Source organism: Lepus europaeus, chromosome 7 (assembly GCF_033115175.1).
Source record: "Lepus europaeus isolate LE1 chromosome 7, mLepTim1.pri, whole genome shotgun sequence".
Lineage (NCBI taxonomy): Eukaryota > Metazoa > Chordata > Mammalia > Lagomorpha > Leporidae > Lepus > Lepus europaeus.
In genome coordinates this window covers 64,583,800-64,605,781 of record NC_084833.1, presented here as the reverse complement: position 1 = coordinate 64,605,781, position 21,982 = coordinate 64,583,800, and the positions used below count along the sequence as shown (strand labels likewise).

General features: G+C 57.0%; 1 protein-coding gene across 4 annotated transcripts in view; it reads right to left on the bottom strand.

Annotated features, from left to right (window-relative positions):
• Positions 1-2,889: 2,889 nt before the first annotated feature.
• Positions 2,890-21,982, bottom strand: part of SLCO2B1 (solute carrier organic anion transporter family member 2B1) — a 48,701-nt gene continuing 29,608 nt past the window's right edge. For all 4 annotated transcript variants that reach the window (XM_062196720.1, XM_062196717.1, XM_062196718.1 and 1 more), the window contains 7 exons: positions 18,449-18,551; positions 13,341-13,698; positions 10,211-10,376; positions 6,898-7,067; positions 5,696-5,760; positions 5,309-5,429; positions 2,890-4,431 (listed from right to left, as the gene is read on the bottom strand). In XM_062196720.1, the coding sequence (XP_062052704.1) occupies positions 4,239-4,431; positions 5,309-5,429; positions 5,696-5,760; positions 6,898-7,067; positions 10,211-10,376; positions 13,341-13,698; positions 18,449-18,551 (1,176 nt within the window). In that variant the 3' untranslated portion in view covers positions 2,890-4,238. The remainder of the gene's footprint in view (positions 4,432-5,308; positions 5,430-5,695; positions 5,761-6,897; positions 7,068-10,210; positions 10,377-13,340; positions 13,699-18,448; positions 18,552-21,982) is intronic.

Sequence of the window (21,982 nt, the reverse complement as noted above, 5' to 3'; positions counted from 1 at the left end):
TTCCCAAGGTGACTGTCCCCTGCCCCCATTGCCTATCCCCCAGAGTGGAGCTGCCTCCCTAGAGGTGGTGGCCTTTGAGCTGGACCTGGAACTCTGAATAGGACTTCATGAAGTGGGGCTGGAGAGACCGCAGTGGGGTGGGCATGAGGAAGGCAGTGTGGGCAGAGGGAACAGCAGGTTCGGGGAGAGGACGCAACGCCTCCAGGCAGCGGTGAGTGCCCATGGGCTCTGGCTCTTGTCGCCTGCGTGCCATTCATGGTTCCTTGCCCCCAGCTGCTGAGGCAAAAGGGACTTGGGGCCAGCAGGGGGTGTCAGTTCCGGCCCCTGTTCTGCCCTCCACTCTGCTGGAACTTGCTACTATTGCTATTAGAAGAACCTAGCGGGGAGACTGGGATGTCTTCTCCTCCCACCCCCCAGGGACAGGCTGGGAAGGAGGAGAGCTCACAGATGCAAATGCTTGCTGTGACTTCATGACCAGGGACTATGTGAGAGGAGGGGCCACTTCCAGGACCCCCCTCCCCCACTCCTCCCCTTAGTTCTCTGCTCAGTCCATGGTTGGTATCTCTTTGAGGACTCCTGGGCATCCCCACTCGACCACTCCCAAGTCCTCATCTTCTTCAGATCTCAGAGGCAGCCTCTCCGCGGAGCCAGTGCTGCTGGAGGAGCCACCCCTCCCCGGCACACAGTGCGTTTGGTTGTGCTTTGATAACGTTGGCAGAGGGAAGGCACATTAACCACAACCGCGATTGCTGTTTCCACTCCCACTTTCCCTGGGTCACAATTTTCCTTTCTCTGAGGCCTGGGATCTGGCTAAGGGGAGTCTAGTTGGAAAAGATTTAGTTCGGATTTGTTGGGATGTATGTATGTGGTTTTCCGTGATCTGTGTGCCTAGATAATGACTGCCAGCCACCCCTGTGTAGAGCTGGCTTCCAGGAATAGCCCTACCCAATGTCCACTCAGCACTGTCTCATTCAGGTGCCACACGCAGAGGTCACGTGGGGATCTGAGTGTTTTATGCCACCTGACTCCAGAAGTACATTGTCCCTGATACCCTGGGGGGTGGATTCCAGGAGCCCCAGTGGATACTGGGATCTGTGGGCCTCAACTGCCTAACATCAACTGGTACAGGATTTGTAGAGAACCTGCACACGTGCTCCTGTGTGCTAACTCAACCCGAGGTGGCCGTCGATGCCCACTGTTATGTACAAGAGATGTAAATAATTGTTGCATTGTCTAGGGAATAATAACAAGAAAAAGAGTCTGCATGTATTCAGCACAGATGCATGTTTTGAAAAATTTATTTCCGGGCCGGCGCCATGGCTCACTAGGCTAATCCTCCGCCTGTGGCACCGGCACCCCGGGTTCTAGTCCTGGTTGCTCCTCTTCCAGTCCAGCTCTCTGCTGTGGCCTGGGAGGGCAGCAGAGGATGGCCCAAGTGCTTGGGTCCCTGCACTTGCGTGGGAGACCGGGAGGAAGCACCTGGCTCCTGGCTTCGAATCGGTGCAGCGCCAGCCACAGCGGCCATTAGGGGAGTGAACCAACAGAAGGAAGACCTTTCTCTCTGTCTCTCTCTCTCACTGTCTATAACTCTACCTGTCAAATAAAAAAAAAAAATTAAAAAAAAGAAAAATTTACTTTCGGGGCCAGCATTGTGGCACAGAGGGTTAAAGCTGCCACTTGTGATGCTGGCATCCCACACGAGTGCTGGTGCTGGCTTCAGCTGCCCCCTTTCTGATCCAGCTCCCTGCTAACGTGCTGGGGAAAGCAGCAGCAGAGGGCCAACTGCTTGAGTCCCTGCCACCCACGTGGAGACCCAGGTGGAGTTCCAGGCTCCTAGCTGAGGCCTGGCCCAGCCCCAGTCATTGTGGCCATTTGGGGAGTGAACCAGAGGATGGAAGACCTCTTTCTCGCCGATTCTCCCTCACTCTGTTACTCCATCTTTCAAATCAATCAAGAACTGTTTAAAAAATTGTACATGTAGATATTTTTCCATGCGTGGTTGGCTGAATCCAGGGCAGTGGAACATGGAGCAGGTGGAGGAGCAGCAGAAGAGAGAGGGTTTGCAGAATGCACGGCCACAGGCTGGCCTGGGAGGAAGGACCTGGGGCGCGGGGAATGTAGGTGGGGAGTGTGCAAGGCAGTTTCGGGTGAAAACACTGTGCTGTTGTTCCGGAATGTGTGATGGATTTGGTTCCTTTTCTCATTCAGAATACGCAGTCCCGTTCCGGCCTAACTATGTAGTCATCATTTTATATTCTTTTTCTGCAAGCGGGTTCCTCAGCTCGTGTAAGCTTCCGTTCCTGTCAGAGCTGGCTCCAACCCTGGCCCCACCGCTTATTTGCTGTGTGATCTTGGACAATTCCCTTACCCTTCTGGACCTGGTTTCTTCTGTGAACTGCCAACGGCAGTTCGGGCAGGTGAGTGAGCAGAGGCCCTGGCCACCTGAGTCCGTTCTGGAAACAATTGCTAGGGGAAGTAACCCAGTCAAACAATTACAGCAGAATGTGAACACAGGCAAGGATGTCATCCACCGGAAATGATGGCGAGCGGCGAGTCCGGGAGCCTGAATCTCAGTAACTGGAAGTAATGTGCTTGCTGCCGGCCTCTAATGCAGTTTGTAAGACAGGATTTTTCTAACAGACGAGACATTATGAGGCCAGCGTTGTGGTGCCACCTGCAGTGCTGGCCTCCCATACGGGCACCACTGGAGCCCCAGCTGCTCCACTTCCCATCCAGCTCCCTTCTAACAGCGGAAGATGGCCCAAGTACTTGGGCTCTTGCCACCCACGTGGGAGACCCAGATGAAGTTCCAGGTTCCTGGCTTCGGCCTGGCCCAGCCCTGGCTGTTGGAGCCATTTGAAAATACATCTTTAAAAAAACAATAGAAGAGACATTATCCAAGATGGAATTTTAGCACAAGCTGTATCCACAATTCCAGATTATTTCTGCAGATCCTGGGAAACAGGAGAGAAGGAGAAGGAATCAGACAGACTGGAAGCCTCCTCTTCTGGGAGGAGACTTTGATGTTCTTGGCATGGCTGAACTGACGCTGGGACATTTGCTAAACAGTGGCAAGCAGTGACCAGGATGAAAAGGAAGAACCTCTGTGCCTCCTCCTGTTCCTCCTCGGGGGGAAGCCTCAAAGGCATGGTGCTGTGGCTGCTCCAAGAACAAGGCCACATGTGCTCCAGGGCTGGGCACACGGGGCCAGTGGGGCTGTTGCTGGGGGCTCCATCTGCTGCCGCCCAAGCCCCCAGCCCCAGTCAGATGAGTTATGTGGACAGACTGGGCTGAGAACAGCAAAGCTCTCCTCTTCCCAGGCGACAGGAGACTGGCCATCAAGCAAGACAGGGCCTGCCGCAGGAGGGGACTGGCTGGTTCCCACCCACGTGTGCCGCAGGGTCACTCGTCACGCAAAGCTGGGCTTTCTCGCTCCCGCGTTACAGACCCTGGCGTCACGCGAACCCCAGGTGTCACAGAAGCGGACATTATCCACAGCACTGGGTGACACAGACTTTATTAACAGGCATCTCGGTGATGCTGGTGGCCCCCGGCCACCTGTAAGACCTTGGCAATGTGCAAGGAGCAGTGCACGTGTGCTGTGTGTTTGGTCTCTGAAGTTAGACAATATCCAAGGAAGGGCCCCATGCTGTGGCTTCCTGAGGGCAAGGCCCGGGACTTCATAGTGAGAGCGCAGCTTACGCCCCTCAGACCAGACTCCCTGGGCCCCCACCCCCTGCCTCAGGCCTCCTGAGGGCCCCCACCACTCCCGGAAGTCTTGAAGGTGAAGCCAGCTCCCTCTTCCCTGTGGGTCACCCCTCAGAGGCCAACTCAGGGCTCTGCCTCCAGGGGGCGCCAAACAGACACTTCTTGAAGGCTGCCAGGGGCCGGGGAGGTGACCACAGGGATGGTCACAGCTTTACGGGGTGGGGAGACCATGGGCATGGGAAACACGAAGCGGCTGATGCTGGGAGTGGGGGCTCCAGGGGAGCGGAGGAGCTGGGCTGGGGCCCAGCATGATGGGCCAGCTATGGACTGCCGAGGATGGGGTGGTGGCGGGGAGACCCTAGAACAACTCCCGGTAACTCCTTAGCACAGAGGAGCAAACAGCGGTCCTGAGAGGGCCAGTGGCTTGCCCGACATCACACAGCAATTTAATGGTACATCCGGAACAAGAACACAGGGCTGTGGACGCCCAGCCTTGGGCGAGGGGCCCAGAGGACCAGCCCTGGCACAGCTCACAATCTGGAATCCTCACGCTTCCTCTCTGGCTCCGATAGCAACAGTTTCTGCTGTAGACCAGGGTTGGACCCAGGCCCGGACACAGTAGCTGCAGCGCTCGCCTCTTTATCCTGCTGCCTCAGGATGGCCACGACTAAGGCAAAGCAGACCATGGTGCCTGTTTTGAAGAAGAACTGGAGGCCGATGAACCTGGGGAGAGAATGAGGAGCCCTTGAACCCCAGAGCCCCTAGTCCAGGCATGCACGTCCTTGGGCTGGGGCAGGGTGCAGGCCCAGGCATCGAGGCCTTGGGCACACATTGAGCTCTGCGGGGGCCTTTCCCTGGCAGGGAGGACAGGCTCTGCAGAGGGAGCCCTGGGCGGAGGCAGCAGCCTGGGCGTCGGCCTGCACTGTGACTGCTCTGTGCCTGGGGCTGGCCCTGCCTCTCTAAGGGGCTTGACAAGGCGGGACTGCCCCACTGGCTGCGAGGAAAGAAAGGTTCCCTCTGCCCAGCTGAACCCATCAAGGTCTTTGCTGGAACTTTCCTCCTCTAGGAAGTCCCCCTAGATAGTCCCAGCCTGCGGGAACTCTGCCCTCCTCTCTGGAAGAGACCAGCTTCCCACCCTGGCTGTGCCAACAAGTCCTTCCCATGTTCACCCCACAGGCTCTGCACCTTCAAGGTCTTTGGAGCTCCCCACTGTACAGATAGGAAGACTGAGTCCCAGAAAGGGTGAGTGAGTCCTCTGATGAGGGAGACAGAGTTGGGCCTGGAACTCAGGCCTCCTGTGCCCTGGTCAGGGCTTTCTCCCCAGCCTCTTACGCTGTCTCTCACAGCAGGGCTGCTTGCCTGAATGGACTCTGTGGTCCGACAGGGGAGAGGCAGTGGTGCCTGTTACTGTGAGCTGTGTGGCTGCAGGCTGCTCCGCCGGCCCCTCGCTTCCCTCGCCCGTGAAGGGGGAGGCAGGGCCGCTGAGCTCGGCACTGGTTGTAGCACCTGTCACCCAGCAAGTGGACTTCAGTGGACCTCCCCGTGGTGGTGTCCTGCTGGGGGCACTGAAGGCATTGCCAGCACAATGCCAGCGTCTCACCGGGTCCGGAGCAGGTCGTGGTCGTAGTAGCGGCAGACAGCTCGGCGCCCGCAGCTCAGGGCCCAGTGCACACACGTGGTGTCGATGGCACTGCCGTGGATCACGGGGCTGGGCATCCAGGCTAGGAGAGGAGGGGTTCAGGGGATGATGGTGGCCTGGCCTTCCCCTGCCACTGCTCCCCCTTCCCTGGCACATAAATCCACCAGGCGCTAGGGCTGTGGGGGCCCCTCAGTCCAGGAGTCTTTGGCCCTCAAGCCCACCGGTCACCCTGTGCCTGAGGGGGTCTTCCAGCAGTCTCCAGCTCCTTCTGCTTGCACAGGGTACCTGGGAGGGGTCTGGATCTACCCACCACCCCACCCCACCGAAGAGCCCAAGCAGGGAACTTACCCAAAACTCTAAGCAGCATGAACTGGATCCCCACAGCCAAAGCCTTGTCTTCTTTCTTCACTCCCCTAATAAGCAGGGACATAGGGATAGGAGCATGGAGAGGACTCCAGCCCCCAGGTGGGACTCCAAACATGCCCTTGCTTCCCCCACTTCCCGCCCCCACCCCGCCAAGGTCTAGCCTGACTAGGGGTGTGGCAGGCCCTACACCCCGTCTCCCTTCACCCTGCAGGGACTGGTCTCTGTGTACCAGGACCTCCCCACCCCCACCCCGCTGACCATCAGCACTCTGTTCTGGCCACAGACACTGGCCCTCTTCCCCCCACCTGACTCCCACCTTCCTGCCATGCTTGGCAACACCTGGAGCTGGAACAGCCTGACGCGCCTCCGGCTTCCCCAAGCTCGGTAATTCCACAGCTTGGGATGCCACGGCAGTCACTGGCGTCTCCTAACTCACACCGGGGGCTGGCATTTATGGGAGCTTGCTCCAGGCTTAGTAGTCCCATCCTGCACCCCCTCGCAGCCCCTGTGAGGCGGGTGTCTCACTCACCCCATTTTACATTTAAGGAAATGGACAGGTTAAGGGGCGTGGCCAAGACCCCACAGCTGACTCATGGGTAAGCCAGGACCTCAGCGGCCTGCTGGGACACCCGAGCCCCTACTTTGTCCCTCCGCCAGCCTGTCCTACAGAGCTGTATGTCTCCAATGTATGCAAGGCACCCTCCAGTGGACGCAATAATCCCAGCAGCATGAAACCCTGGAATTCTCTTGCCCTGGGGCCCCTTCTCCCAGCCGCCACCTCAGGGGACCCTGGCTTTGGATTCAGGTGACAATTTGTCAGGCCCATCACATACTCTCAGGACAAAGGCCAGAAAGATCTTAACCCAAAAAGCAGTGCTCGGCTTGGGCTGGGTCCACAGGAACTCCTGTGGCCTGGGGGCGGCATGCAGAACCACGGGCTCTATTTTACCCAGCACTTGCCCTGGGACTGGGGCCAGCTCCTGAGCTTCTTTGAGCCTCAGTTTTCTGATCTGCAAGATGGGGAGAAAGATCTCCCTTCGGGAGGTTGCGCGGGGATGAAGACAGAACAGGGAGGGCTTGGTCTGTCGTGGTGCCCAGGACGCCCGAGTGGCCTCTTCCTTGACCTCCCCAGACTGCCTTGTGCCCCCCGGCAGCCTGCTGCCTCGCCCTGCTCCTGCTTTCACCTTAGGATGAGCATGAAGGAAGGCGTGTGGGTGATGGAGAACGCTACTGTGCCCGCGCTGGCCAGGAGCATGAAGGGTAGCACCAGGTAGCTGCAGGCCGAGTCGCAGGAGCCCCCCAGCACAGGGCCGCTCCCCTCCACGCAGCTGCAGTTGGTGTAGAGAACCTGGGGCTGGGGGGAGGGGGAGGCGGGGAGAAAGCAGGGATTAGAGCACTCAGGAGCTGGTCAAGACCTGAGACCAGAGAAGGCCCGGAGGCCCGAGAGCCACAGCCAGCTGAGTCCAGGTGGCTGGAGGAGCCAGGCAGGTGCAGGTGCGGAGGCACAGGCTATCTGTGCTCAGCCTGGGCTGAGGCGTGGAGGGGAAGGGAAGCGGAGAGCGAGTGAGCATAACTTTGCCAACACTACACACCAACCACAGGAGTGTACCCTGGGCTGGCCCTTGGCATGCTGGATGGCTGCCTGTGACCACCCTCCCTCCACCCGGGGTTCCCTGAGAGTGGAATGACCTTTCCAGTGTCCTCAGGCCTGGCAGGAGTAAGGCCAAGCCAACAGGCCTGGGCTTTGCCTTTCTTCCCCATGGATCACAGCTTCCTGAGCAGTGTGTCCAAGTCACCAGGGGCCTCGGTAGGAGACAGGTGCTGAGGGATGGGTCACATCCGTACTCTGGGTGGCCCTGTTGGCTGGGGGCAGCAGGATCCCTCTGGACCTCTCACCTCCCTTCTGGCAGCCAACAGAGAGATGCTTCCCATGTCACAGGGTCGGGAAGCCTTGGGGTCCATACTGGAAAGATTTTGAGCCCGGGCAGACGAGACCCGAGGGTGCAAGGGAGCCTGTGGCAGCTGCTTGATGGCTGGACTGATGGGGGAGGCAAGGGGAAGGGGGGTGGCTGGACGACAGGGCTCTGATTTGGAGGTGGAGCCGGGGAGGGAGAGAACTTCGGGATGGGGACTGATGCTCTCCCCGGTGCCCAGCCGGCTGATGTGCATGCTCAGGGGCCCTGTCACCTGTAGGGGGCCTACTGAACATGCACTGCTGGCCACTCAGGACCTTCAACTGCAGGCTGAGCAGCCACCGGGCTGGAGAGAAAACGAGGGACAGGAAGTGGAGCAATGCGCTGTGGCAGGGTTACTGGAAGAGAGGCCCTGGAGGGTCCTTTTCTCCAAGGCAGAAGGTGGCCGGGATGGACGCAGAGGCTGGAGGCTCTCCTCTTGAGATTCCCCCCAACCTTTCATTCCCTTCCCATGGCAGGGAGTTCTTTTCCTGAAGGATTTCACTCTCTGCTGCCCCAGGTCCCTGAGCTCAGCGGCCGGCCACCTCTCCCCATCCTACCTGCTTGCTCACTTGTTGAAAAATGCTTATGGATGTTGGCTGGCGCCATGGCTCACTAGGCTAATCCTCCGCCTGTGGCGCCGGCACCCCAGGTTCTAGTCCCAGTTGGGGTGCCGGTTTCTGTCCCGGTTGCTCCTCTTCCAGTCCAGCTCTCTGCTGTGGCCCGGGAAGGCAGTGGAGGATGGCTCAAGTGCTTGGGCTCTGCACCCGCATGGGAGACCGAGGAAGCACCTGGCTCCTGGCTTTGGATCAGTGCAGCGTGCTGGCAGTAGTGGCCATTTGGGGGGTGAACCAACGGAAAAAGGAAGACCTTTCTCTCTCTTTCTCACTGTCTAACTCTGCCTGTCAAAAAAAAAAATGCTTATAGGGACAGGCGTTTGGCACAGTGGGTTAAGTCACCACTGGGGATGCCCACAGCCCACAAGGGAGTGCCTAGTTTGAGTCTGTCTCTGCTTCTGATCCAGCTGTCTGCTAACATGCACCCCAGGAGGCAGCAGGTGATGCTCAAGTACTGGGGTTCCTGCCACCCACGTAGGGGACCCAGATCCAGTTCCTGGCTTTAGGCTTCAGCCTGGCCCATCACTGGCTGTTGAAGGCAACTGGGGAGTGAACCAGCAGATGGAAGATCTCTCACTGTCTGCCTTTCAAGTAAAGTGAAAATAAATAACAAGTGTAAAGACTGTCACTGAGTGTACCTGCACTGGGCCCAGAATGACCCATCCCGAGCCAGGCTGCTCACAGTCCGCCTAGGGATGCTGACTCCTTAAGAGACAACTTCAGGCCGGCGTGACCGTCCCTGAGTGGCCTGGTCCCAGCTGCACCCTCCTCCAGACACCACCTCCAAACCCAGACCTCTGTGGCTGGTCCTAACTGAAGGCCAGGCTGGGAGGCAAGAGCCTTGGGTTCCAGACCCAGCTCTGGTCTGAGACTCTGGTGCCCTCCAGGCCTCCACTTCCTACCCATACAATGGGCATAGCACAGGGATACATTAAAATGCTTGTGGAAAAATGGAATTAAAAGATCTGTTGATTTTGGTGCAAAAATTCTGAAATGCATGCATAGCTTTTCATAATGGGCATGCCCCAGTGAACTATGTGAAGACCCCTTTTGTGCATGTGGGAGTATTACTGTCTTAAAGTTTCCTGGGTGCCAGGCTAAGCACTTTCCATGGATTACATTCCAGGGCCCTTCATTCACACTTCAGTGAGTTCTTCCTGGTAAAGCACCTAGCACAGTGCCTGCTCTGCAATAACATCACTCTGGTTTTCCAAACCAGGAAACTGGGGCCCAGGTCCAACAATTTGCTTAGGGTGACAGGGTCCTTACAGGCAGGACAGGGATTTGAGCTGGGCAGCCTGGCCTGTGCCCAGGGACCCATAGGCACAAGAGTACATGGCCTTGTTGGCAGCCTGGCCCCCTACCAGGACCTGGGGCCTCTGGGAGGGCTCTCAGGGAGATGAACTAGATGAGGACAGCCGTGTAAGGAGGCTCAAGGCTGGGACTGTGAAGATCCCAGGTACGAAGGTTTACCCAGCCCAGGCTGTGCCTGGCTGGTTCTCAAGGCCTGTCAGCAGCTGGCGGGGCAGGGCCTCTCCCTGAGGAGGCTCTCGGGCTATGGCCCTGATGCCTGGCATGATGGAGACTCTGGAGGGAGGGGGATGTTGTCATGACAGGCAGCCTGGCACTGGCCCTCTACACACAGTCTTGTGGGTACTTGCAGGAGCCACCCCTCTGGCCTCTCAGATTCCCTGAAATTCCTGTGAATCATTTCCTTTTCTCCCCTGCCCAGATGGCCAGGGCCTGGAGCTGGCTTGCTTTGGAGCCCTGGACCCAAGCTGGCAGGGAAAGCCTATGCAGAGAGTAACGTTCTATGTCTGCTAACAGGAGAGATCCATGGAGAGGGAACAAGCAGAGGGGCTCAGTGCGCTGGGCCCACAGGGGAAGATAGGGCCCCTGGCAGAGGTTGCTCCAGGGCCCAGACTCACCTGGCTTTTGTCCGTGGCCTCCTGGACCACTTGGCTCGTGCAGCCCGCGTGGCAAGGCGTGATGTACTCCACGTGGGTGCTGGGGTCACACACAGGGTTAAAGCCATCTGCTGGACACGAACAGGCCTCCATGCAGCTGGGAAACAGGCCCGGCTCCGGCTGCATGCTGGAGAGAGACAAGGCCGGGCTCCTCAGGTGTGGCCTGGCTCTCCTGATGCCCAGGCCTCCAGCAGGGGCCTTTGTAGTGCTGGGCCCATGACCCAGCATGGAGAGCCGCACACAGAGGTGTTCCACCATCAGGGCTGCCCCAGATGGGGCAGTGGGGAGCCCCTTGGCATAGAGGGACGTGAGCAGGGAGGTGGGCCAATGGGAGAAGTGGGTACTGGGCTGGACCAGAGGCCTCCAAGCCCCCTTTCAGCTCCTCGGGTCTTGGAGCTTCTTCAGCAGAGATCCCTGTTCCGTGGCGACCCTTCGAGGAGGAACCCAGATGTGCTCCTTCCAGAACTCAGTGCCAGAGGAGGACTGCCTGGGTCTTCAGGAGCTGGGGTTTGCCTCCTTTGCATGTGGAGCCCAATCAGGACACCTGACCAGCTGCAGCAACTCCAGCCTGTTCCTGCCTCTCTCTGGGCCTCAGCTTCTCTGTCCGCTGGGCAAAGGGCCCTTCCTCCCTGTCACCACCCTGCTCCGCATGTCCTGTCCCACCTGCCTCCCTCCTGAGCATCTGCTCCAGCTAGCCCGGGCAAGGTGGGAGTGGGGATAGGGGAAGGAGGTCAGAGAGAGGCTCGGTTTGAGGGAGAGGCAGAGTTGGCTCTGGCTTCATGCTGGGAGGGAGTACAGCAAGCCTACTACATGACAGGGGTCTGGAGAGGCTGGTGTCCAGTGCAGGGCAACACAAGGGTCAGTGGCCAGCCTGAGCAGAGGGAGGCTGGAGGGCCCCCTCTCGGGTTGGGGGAGTGTGTGGGGCTGAGACCCTGGTGGATTGGCGGGCCTGGCAAGCTTGGTGACACCTCAGTTCCTTGGAGCAGGGGTTAGTGGGACTGGGGAGGCTGGGAGCAGGGCAGCTGGTGAGAGGACTGGCAGCTGGGGTGGGGGTGGGGGTGGGGGTGGGGCCCAGGGCAGAGGTGAGCTCCAACCCCTTCCTGAGACGTGGGTGCTCCATCTATGTGGGAGAAAGATCATCACATGGCACTGTCTCCTCTCCCACCCCATGGTCTTGGCACATCTCCCCTGCAGGGGGTTGGGGAAGCAGGCTGGCACTGTCTGAGCTGAGGGCCATCGGGAGCATGCCCAGGTGCCCGGCCCAGGAGGAAGCCTTGCTCAGAGCCCTCTGCCAGCAGCGGGAAGGCCGCTCGGGTGAGATGTGTGTGGGTTCTCCCTCAGCCCCTCCTCTCTCACAACCACCTGGAGCAGACTGCTTCTGTGGAGAGTCCTGGCTCTAGGCCCTGTGCTGTCCCTGCTGGGCGGGTGACTTCCCCTCTCAGCTGTGAAGGGGGCCCACGGCAGAGATCCCATGGGGTTCAATGGGATGTCAAACAAGAACTGCTCTGTTGCTGGCCGCGTGGGTAATGTCAGCTCGGCAGGAATGTGAGGAACCTCCTCCACTTGCTCAGTTGGTCTCAAAAGGCTTTGCTGATGAATTAGAACCCAGAGCCCAATGCATAAATTGCAAAAACATGGCTGCGAACACAGGTGTGGTGAGACAGCAATGCCAAGGAATGTGGAGAGGAGAGAGATGGGGAGTAGGGGATGAACTGTTTTCTATTTACTTTTTAAAAAATTGTGGTAAAAGCCGGCGCCGCGGCTCAGCAGGCTAATCCTCTGCCTTGCAGCGCCGGCACACCGGGTTCTAGTCCTGGTCGGGGCACCGATCCTGTCCCGGTTGCCCCTCTTCCAGGCCAGCTCTCTGCTGTGGCCAGGGAGTGCAGTGGAGGATGGCCCAAGTGCTTGGGCCCTGCACCCCATGGGAGACCAGGAGAAGCACCTGGCTCCTGCCATCAGATCAGAGCGGTGCGCCGGCCGCAGCGCGCCTACCGCGGTGGCCATTGGAGGGTGAACCAACGGCAAAAAAGGAAGACCTTTCTCTCTGTCTCCCTCTACTGTCCACTCTGCCTGTCAAAAAAAAAAATTGTGGTAAAAATACCTATTTACTTTTTACTCTAAAAGTCACTAATTGTCAGGCCAAGGGCTTCCCGAGGCACAGGGCACTGTATCCAGAAGGCCCCGTTCCAGAAAGCAGAGCCGCCCCCCTGCTTAGGAAAAGGAGAGGGGACAGGGGAGGAGGAGATGGGGGAGAGGCAGTGAGGGAGGAATTTCGGACATGCGGGCGGGGAGCTGGGCCTTCCCTGGCCCTGAACAGAGGCTGGTGCCCAGTGCAGGGCCACACAGGGGACAGTGGCCAGGCTGGGCAGGGCCCCGCAGCCACACAGATGGAGCCCCAGGTAGGAAAGTGGGCACCTGGGCAGAGGAAGAGAGGCCCAGGAAGAGGTGGGCACAGAGGAAGTAGGGGAACTCTGGCAGGATGCTGGGCTAACTCGGCCTGCAGCAGCATCCAGAACAGGAGCCATTCTGGTGGGGAGCAACGCCCAACACCTGCTCCCGGAAGGCCCCCAAGGGGAAGCGCCTGTGTGTGAGGGACGGTGTGGGGAGGGAGGTGACAGGCTCCAGGGACCTCCCTCCAGGAGGGAGGAGCCAGGGGCTTGCCTCATGGGTGTGGACAACGAATTCTGGAACATTTGGGCCAAGGAACGGCAGACTTTCAGCTCGCAGATTCTAAGAACCAGGCACCTGCGAGGTGTCCAGTGCCTGAGCCCCCAAATGCAGCCTCCTGACAAGGCCATCCAGCACCTGCCCCCACTCCTCCCACCCCAGCTCCGGGTGCTGTAGAGCCTGCTTCCTCCTAGGCATCCTTCCTCTAGCAGGGGCTCCCCTGCCCTGTGGCCTCAGCCATGCCTCGGCTGGGCCTACGGGCTGGACTGCTTTGCCCTGGCTCAGCCTCCATCCCCCCACCCCCTAGGGATGAGACTGCCTTGCCCAGGGGGCTTGACACCTTACTGAAAGAGGCTCCACCTAGCCTCCCCTAAAGCCACCCGGTCCAGGTCCCACACCCTCCCCCGCACATGCGCACACTCACGCGGGCCTCTGGGCAATGCCTGCGATCCGGTGGGAGGAGCAGCCAGTGAAGAAGAGGGGCATGGAGAGCCCCAGACCCAGCAGTGCCCCCAGCAGGCAAAGGATGCCGCAGCGCAGCGGGCCCATGTGGAGGCGCTTGACCAGCACACCCCCCACCACGATGCCCACGATGGCCGAGGGGATGACGAGGGAGCCGATGAGCAGGTTGGCATAGGACGCTGTGATGGAAAACTGGCGCTCCAGGAACTTGGGCAGGAAAGTGGCTATGCCTGCCGCCATGGATGACATGCACACCTGGGACAGGACCACCAGCAGGAAGATGGGGTGGCGCAGGGTCCGCAGCAGCACCTTGGGGAAGACTGTTGGGGCGAGTAGGGAGCAGTCAGCGCAGGCCCAGCTTGCCCTGTACAGTTCCAGCTGTCCCACTCCTTTGCCTTCCACTTCCTTCTATTGCTTTCAGCTCTTTCCCACTACATTTCACTCCTTTCTCCTTCATTCTATTCCATTTTTAAACTCCTGTTTCATTCCATTCCACTGAGTTAGATGGCCATTTATCCGATGTGTATATTTCCATCCAATCTATTTGATTCTTTAGAGAGGTATTTCAAAAAGTTTGTGGAAAATGGAATTAAAAGATAAAACTGATTTTGGTGCAAAAGATTTTGAACTCCATGTATGCGAACGGTTTTTAAAAGTTCATGGAAAATGCATGCTAGGAAAAAAATATGATTTGGTTTAATTTTTAAAGGTAGAGTTACAGACTGAGAAGGAGAGAGAGATTTTCATCTGCTGGTTTATTCCTCAAATGGCCATAATGGCCAGGCTGAAGCCAGGAGCCTGGAACTCCATCTGGCTCTTCCACATGGGTAGCAGGGGCCCAAGTACTGTGGCCTTCTTCTACTGCTTCCGCAGGCACATTAGCAGGGAGCTGGATCAGAAATGGAGTAGCCGGAACTTGAACTAGTGCTCATAAGGGATGCCAGCATCACAGGCTGTGGCATAACCCACTGTACCAGCCCCTGGCTTTCATTTTTTTTTTTCACCAAATAAAACATTTTTATGTAAAGTATTTTGTACTTCCATTTTCATAAACTTGTTGAAGTCCCCTTGGTGTGATTCTATCCCATGCCAACACTTTGGTCTTCTTTCATTCACCACATCTCATTGCATTTTTTTCTGTTCTACTTTATTGTCCTCTACTTTTCCCCTTGGCCATCGTGTCCTCCCTGTGTCCCCGGCACAGGGCTGCCTCCCCTATGCTCGTCTGTGTCTCGCCATAGCACACCACCTGTCAGTCTACGTAGTTGGTTCATTTAGCTATGCTGTGGTTGCCTCGCCAGGACATAAGCATCCTCCAGGAGAGGGGGTTTTGTCTGTTGTGTTAACTGCTAGACCTCCAGAGCCCGAGGCATCATAGGCACTCAGTAAATTTCTGTCAAATGAATGAAGGAATGAATGAGTGGGCATTCAGACCACTGTGTGATCCCATGTCAAGACGCTGGGCAGAATCCCAGGCCTCCAGATATGAACTGAGCGGGCTTGGCGCTGGGAGTCCTCCTGGAGGTAGGACAGTGTGAAGGCCTAGAGACTGGTGACAGCTGGCGAGGAGCAGCGGGGTGGGGAGGGGGGAGGAGGAATTCTGACTAAGTACACAGCAGGGACCCAGGCAAGGAGGCAGGAAGAGAAGTGACTCTTGTGGCACCGGTGACCTCCCCAGCATCCTGCTAGCTCCTCTGAAGGTGCTTCAGCCTTGGTGTTAGTGCAAGTCGCCCCTCTGGGCGTCAGTCTCTTCCGGGTAAGGGAACAAGTGATGTCCAAGAGCGCTTTCTGTTCTGACATGTGTGCCCCTCTGTCCCCTACAATGAAGGAGCAAAAGCTACGCTTCTGCCTGCCGCTGGCCAGACTAAGTCAGATCAGGGGTGTTGGGTAGGAGAGCAGGAAAGAGGGAGGAAGGCAAATCCCTGGCTGGGCTGGGCAGGGTAAGAGAGATGGCCATGTGGGGTCTTCAGGGCCCTGAGGGAGGTCGGGGGGTCTCTTTTCTTCCTGCTGCAGCAGGCCCAGGGCCTCTGTCTGTCATGGGAAGTGATCTCTGTGTGTCCTCAGAGCATGGCCAAGTCAGCTGGTTCCCTAGCCCCCTGGGCGGGGCCAGGCACTATTTCTATGGGAGCCAGAAAATAGACAAAATAGTCCAGACAGACGGGTGGGGACTGGGGCTGTGGAATTCCCCCTCCTTCCCAGCTCAGGCCCACTCCCTATCACTAGTCCCTGGCCACACACCCAGTGTACAAGGCCAGCATTGGAGTTGGGGGTGGGGGGTGTGATGCTGGCCTTCGTCCAGGTCACTGCTCCGGGCTCTCCCTCTCCATGAGCTGCCCCTGCCAGATCATCTGATGTCCTCAGGAGCTGTGGGGTTTTTCCCTGGCTTGGACCACGTAGCTCCGGTGCCCTCACCGCACAGTGTCTCCAGAAAGGGTCAGGAATTTGTCCTAGTTGATCCAGAGAGGCCAGGGGATGGCCAGGAGCCCCCAAGGGTCTCCTGATGCCCGGGACAAGGGCCATTCCCCTTCCGTCTCCTCCCATTGCCCTTCCATGGCTAGGCATCTCTGATGGTTCTCACCCCCCTCTCCTGCACTCCCCGCTTTGAGCCCATCCCCCCTCAGCATCTACAGCCAGTCTCCAGGAGAGATGGAAAATTCCTAGAGGGCAGGGCTCCTGCTCAGAGGCAGCTCTTCATCTCTCCACAGGGCTGCCTTTAACTCAGCAGTGCCTCCCCCATCAGACACTCCAGGGCCTCTTCCCCATGGGCCAGGGGTCTCACCCAGCTCAGAGGCCAGGTGTCCTCTGTCAGTTTGGGGTTATGTGGGGGGGGAGTCCCTCCGTTAACTCAAAGACATGTATCCTCCATTAGACAGGAACCTCCTTCAATTCAGGGACCATGTCTCCCCCATCAGACAGGGGCCTTCATATCACTTCCTTGTTCCCCAAGAGTGTAGGGCTCCTTCAGCTAAAGGACCATGCTTCCAGCTCCCCCTGCCTCTCTCATGGACGCAGATGGTCAAGGCCAGGCCCTAGGTCCGGCTGGTCCCTGTGGAATTCTGCAGAAGCCCAGAAGCCAGGCTGGCTTCCCGGCCACAGGGCCCGTGGCCAGCCATACCCCATTCTCACGTAAAAGCTGAGACTGCCAGAGAACACCCAATTCTACGATCCAATTTCAGCACCCCGCCCCAGCCTTGCTCTGGGCAGGAGCCAATGCCGTGATTAATAAGCTCTTCCATGGTGCAGTGTTCTGGGGCCTTCCAGCAGCTGCAGGTGACCTGAGGTTAGGGAGCTCCGGGCCTTGTAGGCCCAGCCCCAGGGAGCCCAGGCTCTCCTTTCCCCCAGGACACTGGAGAACGAGGAGCTAGCTCTCCTCAAGAGGCAGACCTGACTCCTTCTTGCAAAACTCTCAGTAAGGAATTAGCAAGCCCTGTGGATTTCACTTCCTAAAGCAGGCAGCTCCACTCTCCAACCCAGAGCATGGTCAGAGCAATCACAGCAGGGTAGGAGCACGCATGGAAATAATTATATCTTATGTAAGTGCAGATCTTAAAAATAGTATGCAGAGCCTTTTCCCTTCCTCATTCTGATTGCTTCTCCTAACAGTCCTTGAAAGAGGCAGAGTAAGGATTACTGACCCCATCCTTCTGAGGAGGAAGCTGCTTAGAGAGGGGAAGTCACTCTACAAAACTGTGCACTGGTCAGCGTTGGAGGCAGGGCTCAAGTCCACATCTCCTGACAGCCAGCCAGCATGCTACACAGCAGGTGCTCAGTGTCCTTTGGGATGGGAATCTTCAGAAAGGACCACCTGGTCACAACACAGACCTGGTTACTGCCCGAGTTCAAGGTCTCAGGGTCAGAGCAGCGTGCGTCTTAGCTCACTGGCTACCCCTTACTGCACAGCTGGTACCTAAAACCCGGATAGAAGCAGGGATCCAGGCTGGCCAGTGCCGCGGCTCACTAGGCTAATCTTCCGCCTGCGGCGCCGGCACCCCGGGTTCTAGTCCCGGTCAGGGCGCCGGATTCTGTCCCGGTTGCTCCTCCTCTTCCAGTCCAGCTCTCTGCTGTGGCCCAGGAAGGCAGTGGAGGATGGCCCAAGTGCTTAGCACCCAGCTCCTGGCTTTGGATCGGTGCAGCATGCCAGCCGTGACCTTTCTCTCTCTCTCTCTCTCTAACTCTGCCTGTCAAAAAACAAAACAAAACAAAAACCAAAACAAAACAAAACCAAAACCAAACAAAAAAAAACCAAAACCAAATCAGGCCTCTGGATTTCAGCCCAGAGCGCCCTCCATCCATGCTGTTGCCTGGGGTTTTAACAAATATTTCCTGAGGCCTCCTGCTGTAGGCTCAGTGGTTGGTAGGAGAAGCCACCACTGGTGTGACCTTCAGGAGCTCACTACTTGGAGGCCGGGCTGGCCTGGATCTGAGCTGATAAAGAAACCCTGAGGGCTCTGAGGGCCCACCAGGGAGAGGGAAGCAGCCTTGCCGGGGCAAGAGCCCAACACACTGGAGCAAGGAGGGCTCTTGAGCTTGACCTAGAAGAGCAGGGAAGATTTTGATAGACAACAATAAAAAGTGGGGGCCTAGGCAGAGGGGACCACATGAGCAAAGACTGACAGGGAGCATGTGGTACTCATAAGGGCCTGGAGTGTAGAAGATGAATCAAGAAAGGCAGGAAGGGACTGGCGCTGTGGTGCAGCAGGTAAAGCCACAGCCTGCAGTACCGGCATCCCACATGGGCGCCGTTTCAAGTCCCGGACTGCTCCACTTCCGATCCAGCTCTCTGCTATGGCCTGGGAAAGCAGTAGAAGATGGCCCAAGTCCTTGGGTCCCTACACCCATGTGGGAGACCTGGAAGAAGCGCCTGGCTCCTGGCTTCGGGTCAGCTCAGCTCTGGCCATTGCAGTCATTTGGGGAGTGAACCAGCAGACAGAAGACCTCTCTCTCTCTCTCTGCCTCTCTGTAACTCTTCCTTTTAAATAAATAAATGAATAAATAAAAGGCAGGAAGTGGCTGGAGCCTCAGGGGTCCCTCTGGCCTCACCTTCCCATAACCTGGCGAGAGCTCACTTACCTTTGATGAACTGGATCACGGTGAGGTCTGTTGCAATCTGAGCTAAGCCATCTTGCTTCTTTTGAGACTCCCCCAGGCTCTGCTCAGGGGGGGAGTCCTCACCCTGGAGAGACACACAGCCACGGGCAGTCAGCTGGACATCAGAGGTCCTGCTCGAAGATGGCCATGAGCCCAGCAGAGCTCTGGGAGAGGAGCATCTGGGGTCTCTTACACTTCATCAGGAGCAATGGGGGCCTGCAGTGTTCCACTGCTTCTTGGACCCATGGATTTTCAACAAGTAGTTTTGAAAGGGTGAATGAAATTCCTGTGGTTAAACTTGTCATCATCACCACCAGCATCCACATGGCCAATGAGTCATCACCTTCATTAATATAACAACCATCACCAATACTAACATGAACATTACCACCATAACCCCCATCATCATTACTGTTTCTGTCATCTTAAACATCATCCCCATTCACAGCACCAACAGCTTCATGAATAAATGACCATTTATGATGATCATGACATGGCCACTGTCACGGCCACTACCACCAGCACAACCATTACCATCATCACTGTCACGGAACCTTCAGGATCACCACCAACACCATGACTGTCAGAATCATCTACTTACTATCACTGTTCTCTATCACCATCATCATCACTAACCTCACCACTGTCTTTACCAGTATCTGTGTCACCAACCTTATCACCAACACCGACACCATCACCTCAACACTCACCAACACTCACCAACAGCACTATCAACTCAACAGTCCTACCAGTATCACCACCACTGTCTCAAACAGCATCTCTAATACTGACCTCATCATCACCATCACTGTTACTGGTGCCATCAGCATCACCCATCCTATCACCACCATCCTCAGTGTCACTGTCACCATCGACAACAACTACTCTCACTGCTTCCGCCACTGCCACCATCAACATCACCAACACGATGGTGGCAGTGATTATGTTGGGACTGTCACCACCTGGAGAGGCACCCGGGGCAGGAGCCGTCTGTGAGCTGCACCTACCAAAAGGTTGGGGTAGTTTGGGCCTGGAGCCCTATCCTGGTCTCTGCTCTCTGGTGGGACAGGAAGGGAACTGGACTGGGCAGGGGGCCAGAAACAACAGCCCTCCTCTTCTTCCCTGGGATGAGCCCACACTGTGAGGGTGCCCATGGAGGTGTCACCCCATCTGGGTGAGGATGGCACTGAGAGACTTTTATCCTGGGGAAGGGAAGACTTGGGGTGTGCTGGGGGGCACAGTGACCACCTTCTGATTGTTGGGCAAAAGGAAGGAAATCGTGAGGAATTGCGGTTCATGTCTACGAAGCACTTAGGACATGCTGAACACTGTTCTGATGACCAGCTGGTAACTCACTGAGCACTCACATCAACCTGCAGCAGCAGATACCACTGCAATGCCTTTGGTCCTAAGGACAGAGGAGACACAGCCGCTGAAGGGTCAGGGTGTTCTACCTGCATCCCTCCAATACAACGCTGTGAGGCGTTTGTAGATGAGGGAACGGGGTCTTGGAGAAGTTGCTACCGACACAGGGTTTTCCCGATACAAGTGACCAAAGGGGCTCTGATTCATGGCAGTTTTCCATGCAGCCCAATTCTTCAGAATTGGAAGCAATCAGTTCCATGGAGATCTAAGCCTGGGGTAAAGAGCTATTGGCAAGAGGCGACCCTGGGAGGAAGTGAGTTCCCCGTGAAGGGCAGCGTGCAAGCAGAGGCTGGATGTTGTATGCCATGGGGGAGGGCAGGGTGGGCTGTGGGGCTCACAGGCGCTTCCCTGGCTCTGCCACTCCTCTCCCTGTGTTGCTTCTGTGAGGTCCCTAGGCCTCACCCTCTGGCTGGTGTCTGACACCTTCTCTTCCGGCTCTCATCTCAGTTTTTTTTAAGGGAACCTCAGGAGGCAAACACAGTTTGGAACCTCCATGGCCCTCTCCACCTGGCTCCTTGGCACTGGCTGTCCCGGCAGGACAATCCACTCAAATATTAATTCATGAGCTTGTTGCCCCGTGGGCTTTCCCCTTCTCTCCTTTATTCCAGCCAGGAGCTGGCCTGGGTTTCCTGTCCCCACGAGGCGTTGTGGCGGGGCAGAAAGCAGTAATCACTTTCAGGATTTTCCTCTGGCTCACTTCCAACGTTTGAGGACACTGAAAGGATTCTGTTGGGTGTTGGGAGTGGTGTGAGGAGACAGGGAGGCCTTGGCCTTAGAGGGTGAGGGGGAGAGAATGCTGTCTTCCCCACAACTAACAATTGGAAATGAGGCTGGGGCCAGGAGCAGGCAGTGTGTGGGTTCTGAAGCCGCGGGGAGACTAGGCTGAGGAAGCTGTGTACCTGGAGGGACAGCCACAGGCTGACAAGGGAGGCTGGGCTGTCCCCTTCCCAGCCACACCAAGACCCTTCTGCTCAAGCAGTTATTTACTTATGTATTTATTTTTCACTATTTTCAAAAATGTGCAGCCTTTTCTTCTTTTTTTAAAATATTTACTTGAAAGGCAGAGAGACTGAGAAATAGTCGGAGGAAGCTCTTCCATCCAACGGCCCACTCCCCAGATGCCTACAACAGCAGAGGATGGGCCAGGCCCAAGCCAGGAGCCTGGAACTACATTTGTTTCTCCACGTGGGTGGCAGAGACTCAAGTAGTTGAGCTATCACTGGCTGCCTCCCAGGGGGCGCATTAGGAGGAAGCTGGAATTGGACCCAGGCATTCTGATACGGAATGCAGGTTTCCTAACCTCTGTTCCAAGTGTCTTAAAGGGAACCAGATGGACTAGGGTGGCAGGTGGGCATCATCATAGTAACCACTGTGGACTAATGCTGATGCCTGCTGGGTGGGGGTGGGGAGCCCCTCCCAAGGCCTGGACACTGTGTAAGACCTCCGGACCTTTGCTTCACCTTGGCGGGAAAACCTTGAGAAGGCTAAGGTTGAATTTTTTTGATGACCTGGCAGGATGGGCATTCAGAGTAAAATAAGCTGATTTTTAGAGAAAATAATAAGATTTTCTATTTCACACACATCGATGCCTGAGTTAAAGTCTGTTCAGCCTCGGCCGGCGCCGTGGCTCACTAGGCTAATCCTCCGCCTAGTGGCGCCAGCACAGCACAGCGGGTTCTAGTCCCAGTCGGGGCGCCGGACTCTGTCCCGGTTGCCCCTCTTCCAGGCCAGCTCTCTGCTGTGGCCAGGGAGTGCAGTGGAGGATGGCCCAAGCCCTTGGGCCCTGCACGCCATGGGAGACCAGGGGAAGCACCTGGCTCCTGCCATCAGATCAGCGCGGTGCGCCGGCCGCAGCGCGCTACCGTGGTGGCCATTGGAGGGTGAACCAACGGCAAAAAGGAAGACCTTTCTCTCTGTCTCTCTCTCACTGTCCACTCTGCCTGTCAAAAAAAAAAAAAAAAAAAAAGTCTGTTCAGCCTCTTTCTCTCCTGCTGGGCCCTGAGCTCTGCAGGAGCAGCAGCTGTGTTTCTCATGTTCTCTCCTGAAGCCCTGGTGCCCAGCACAGGGCCGGGGGCGAAACAGCGAGCATCC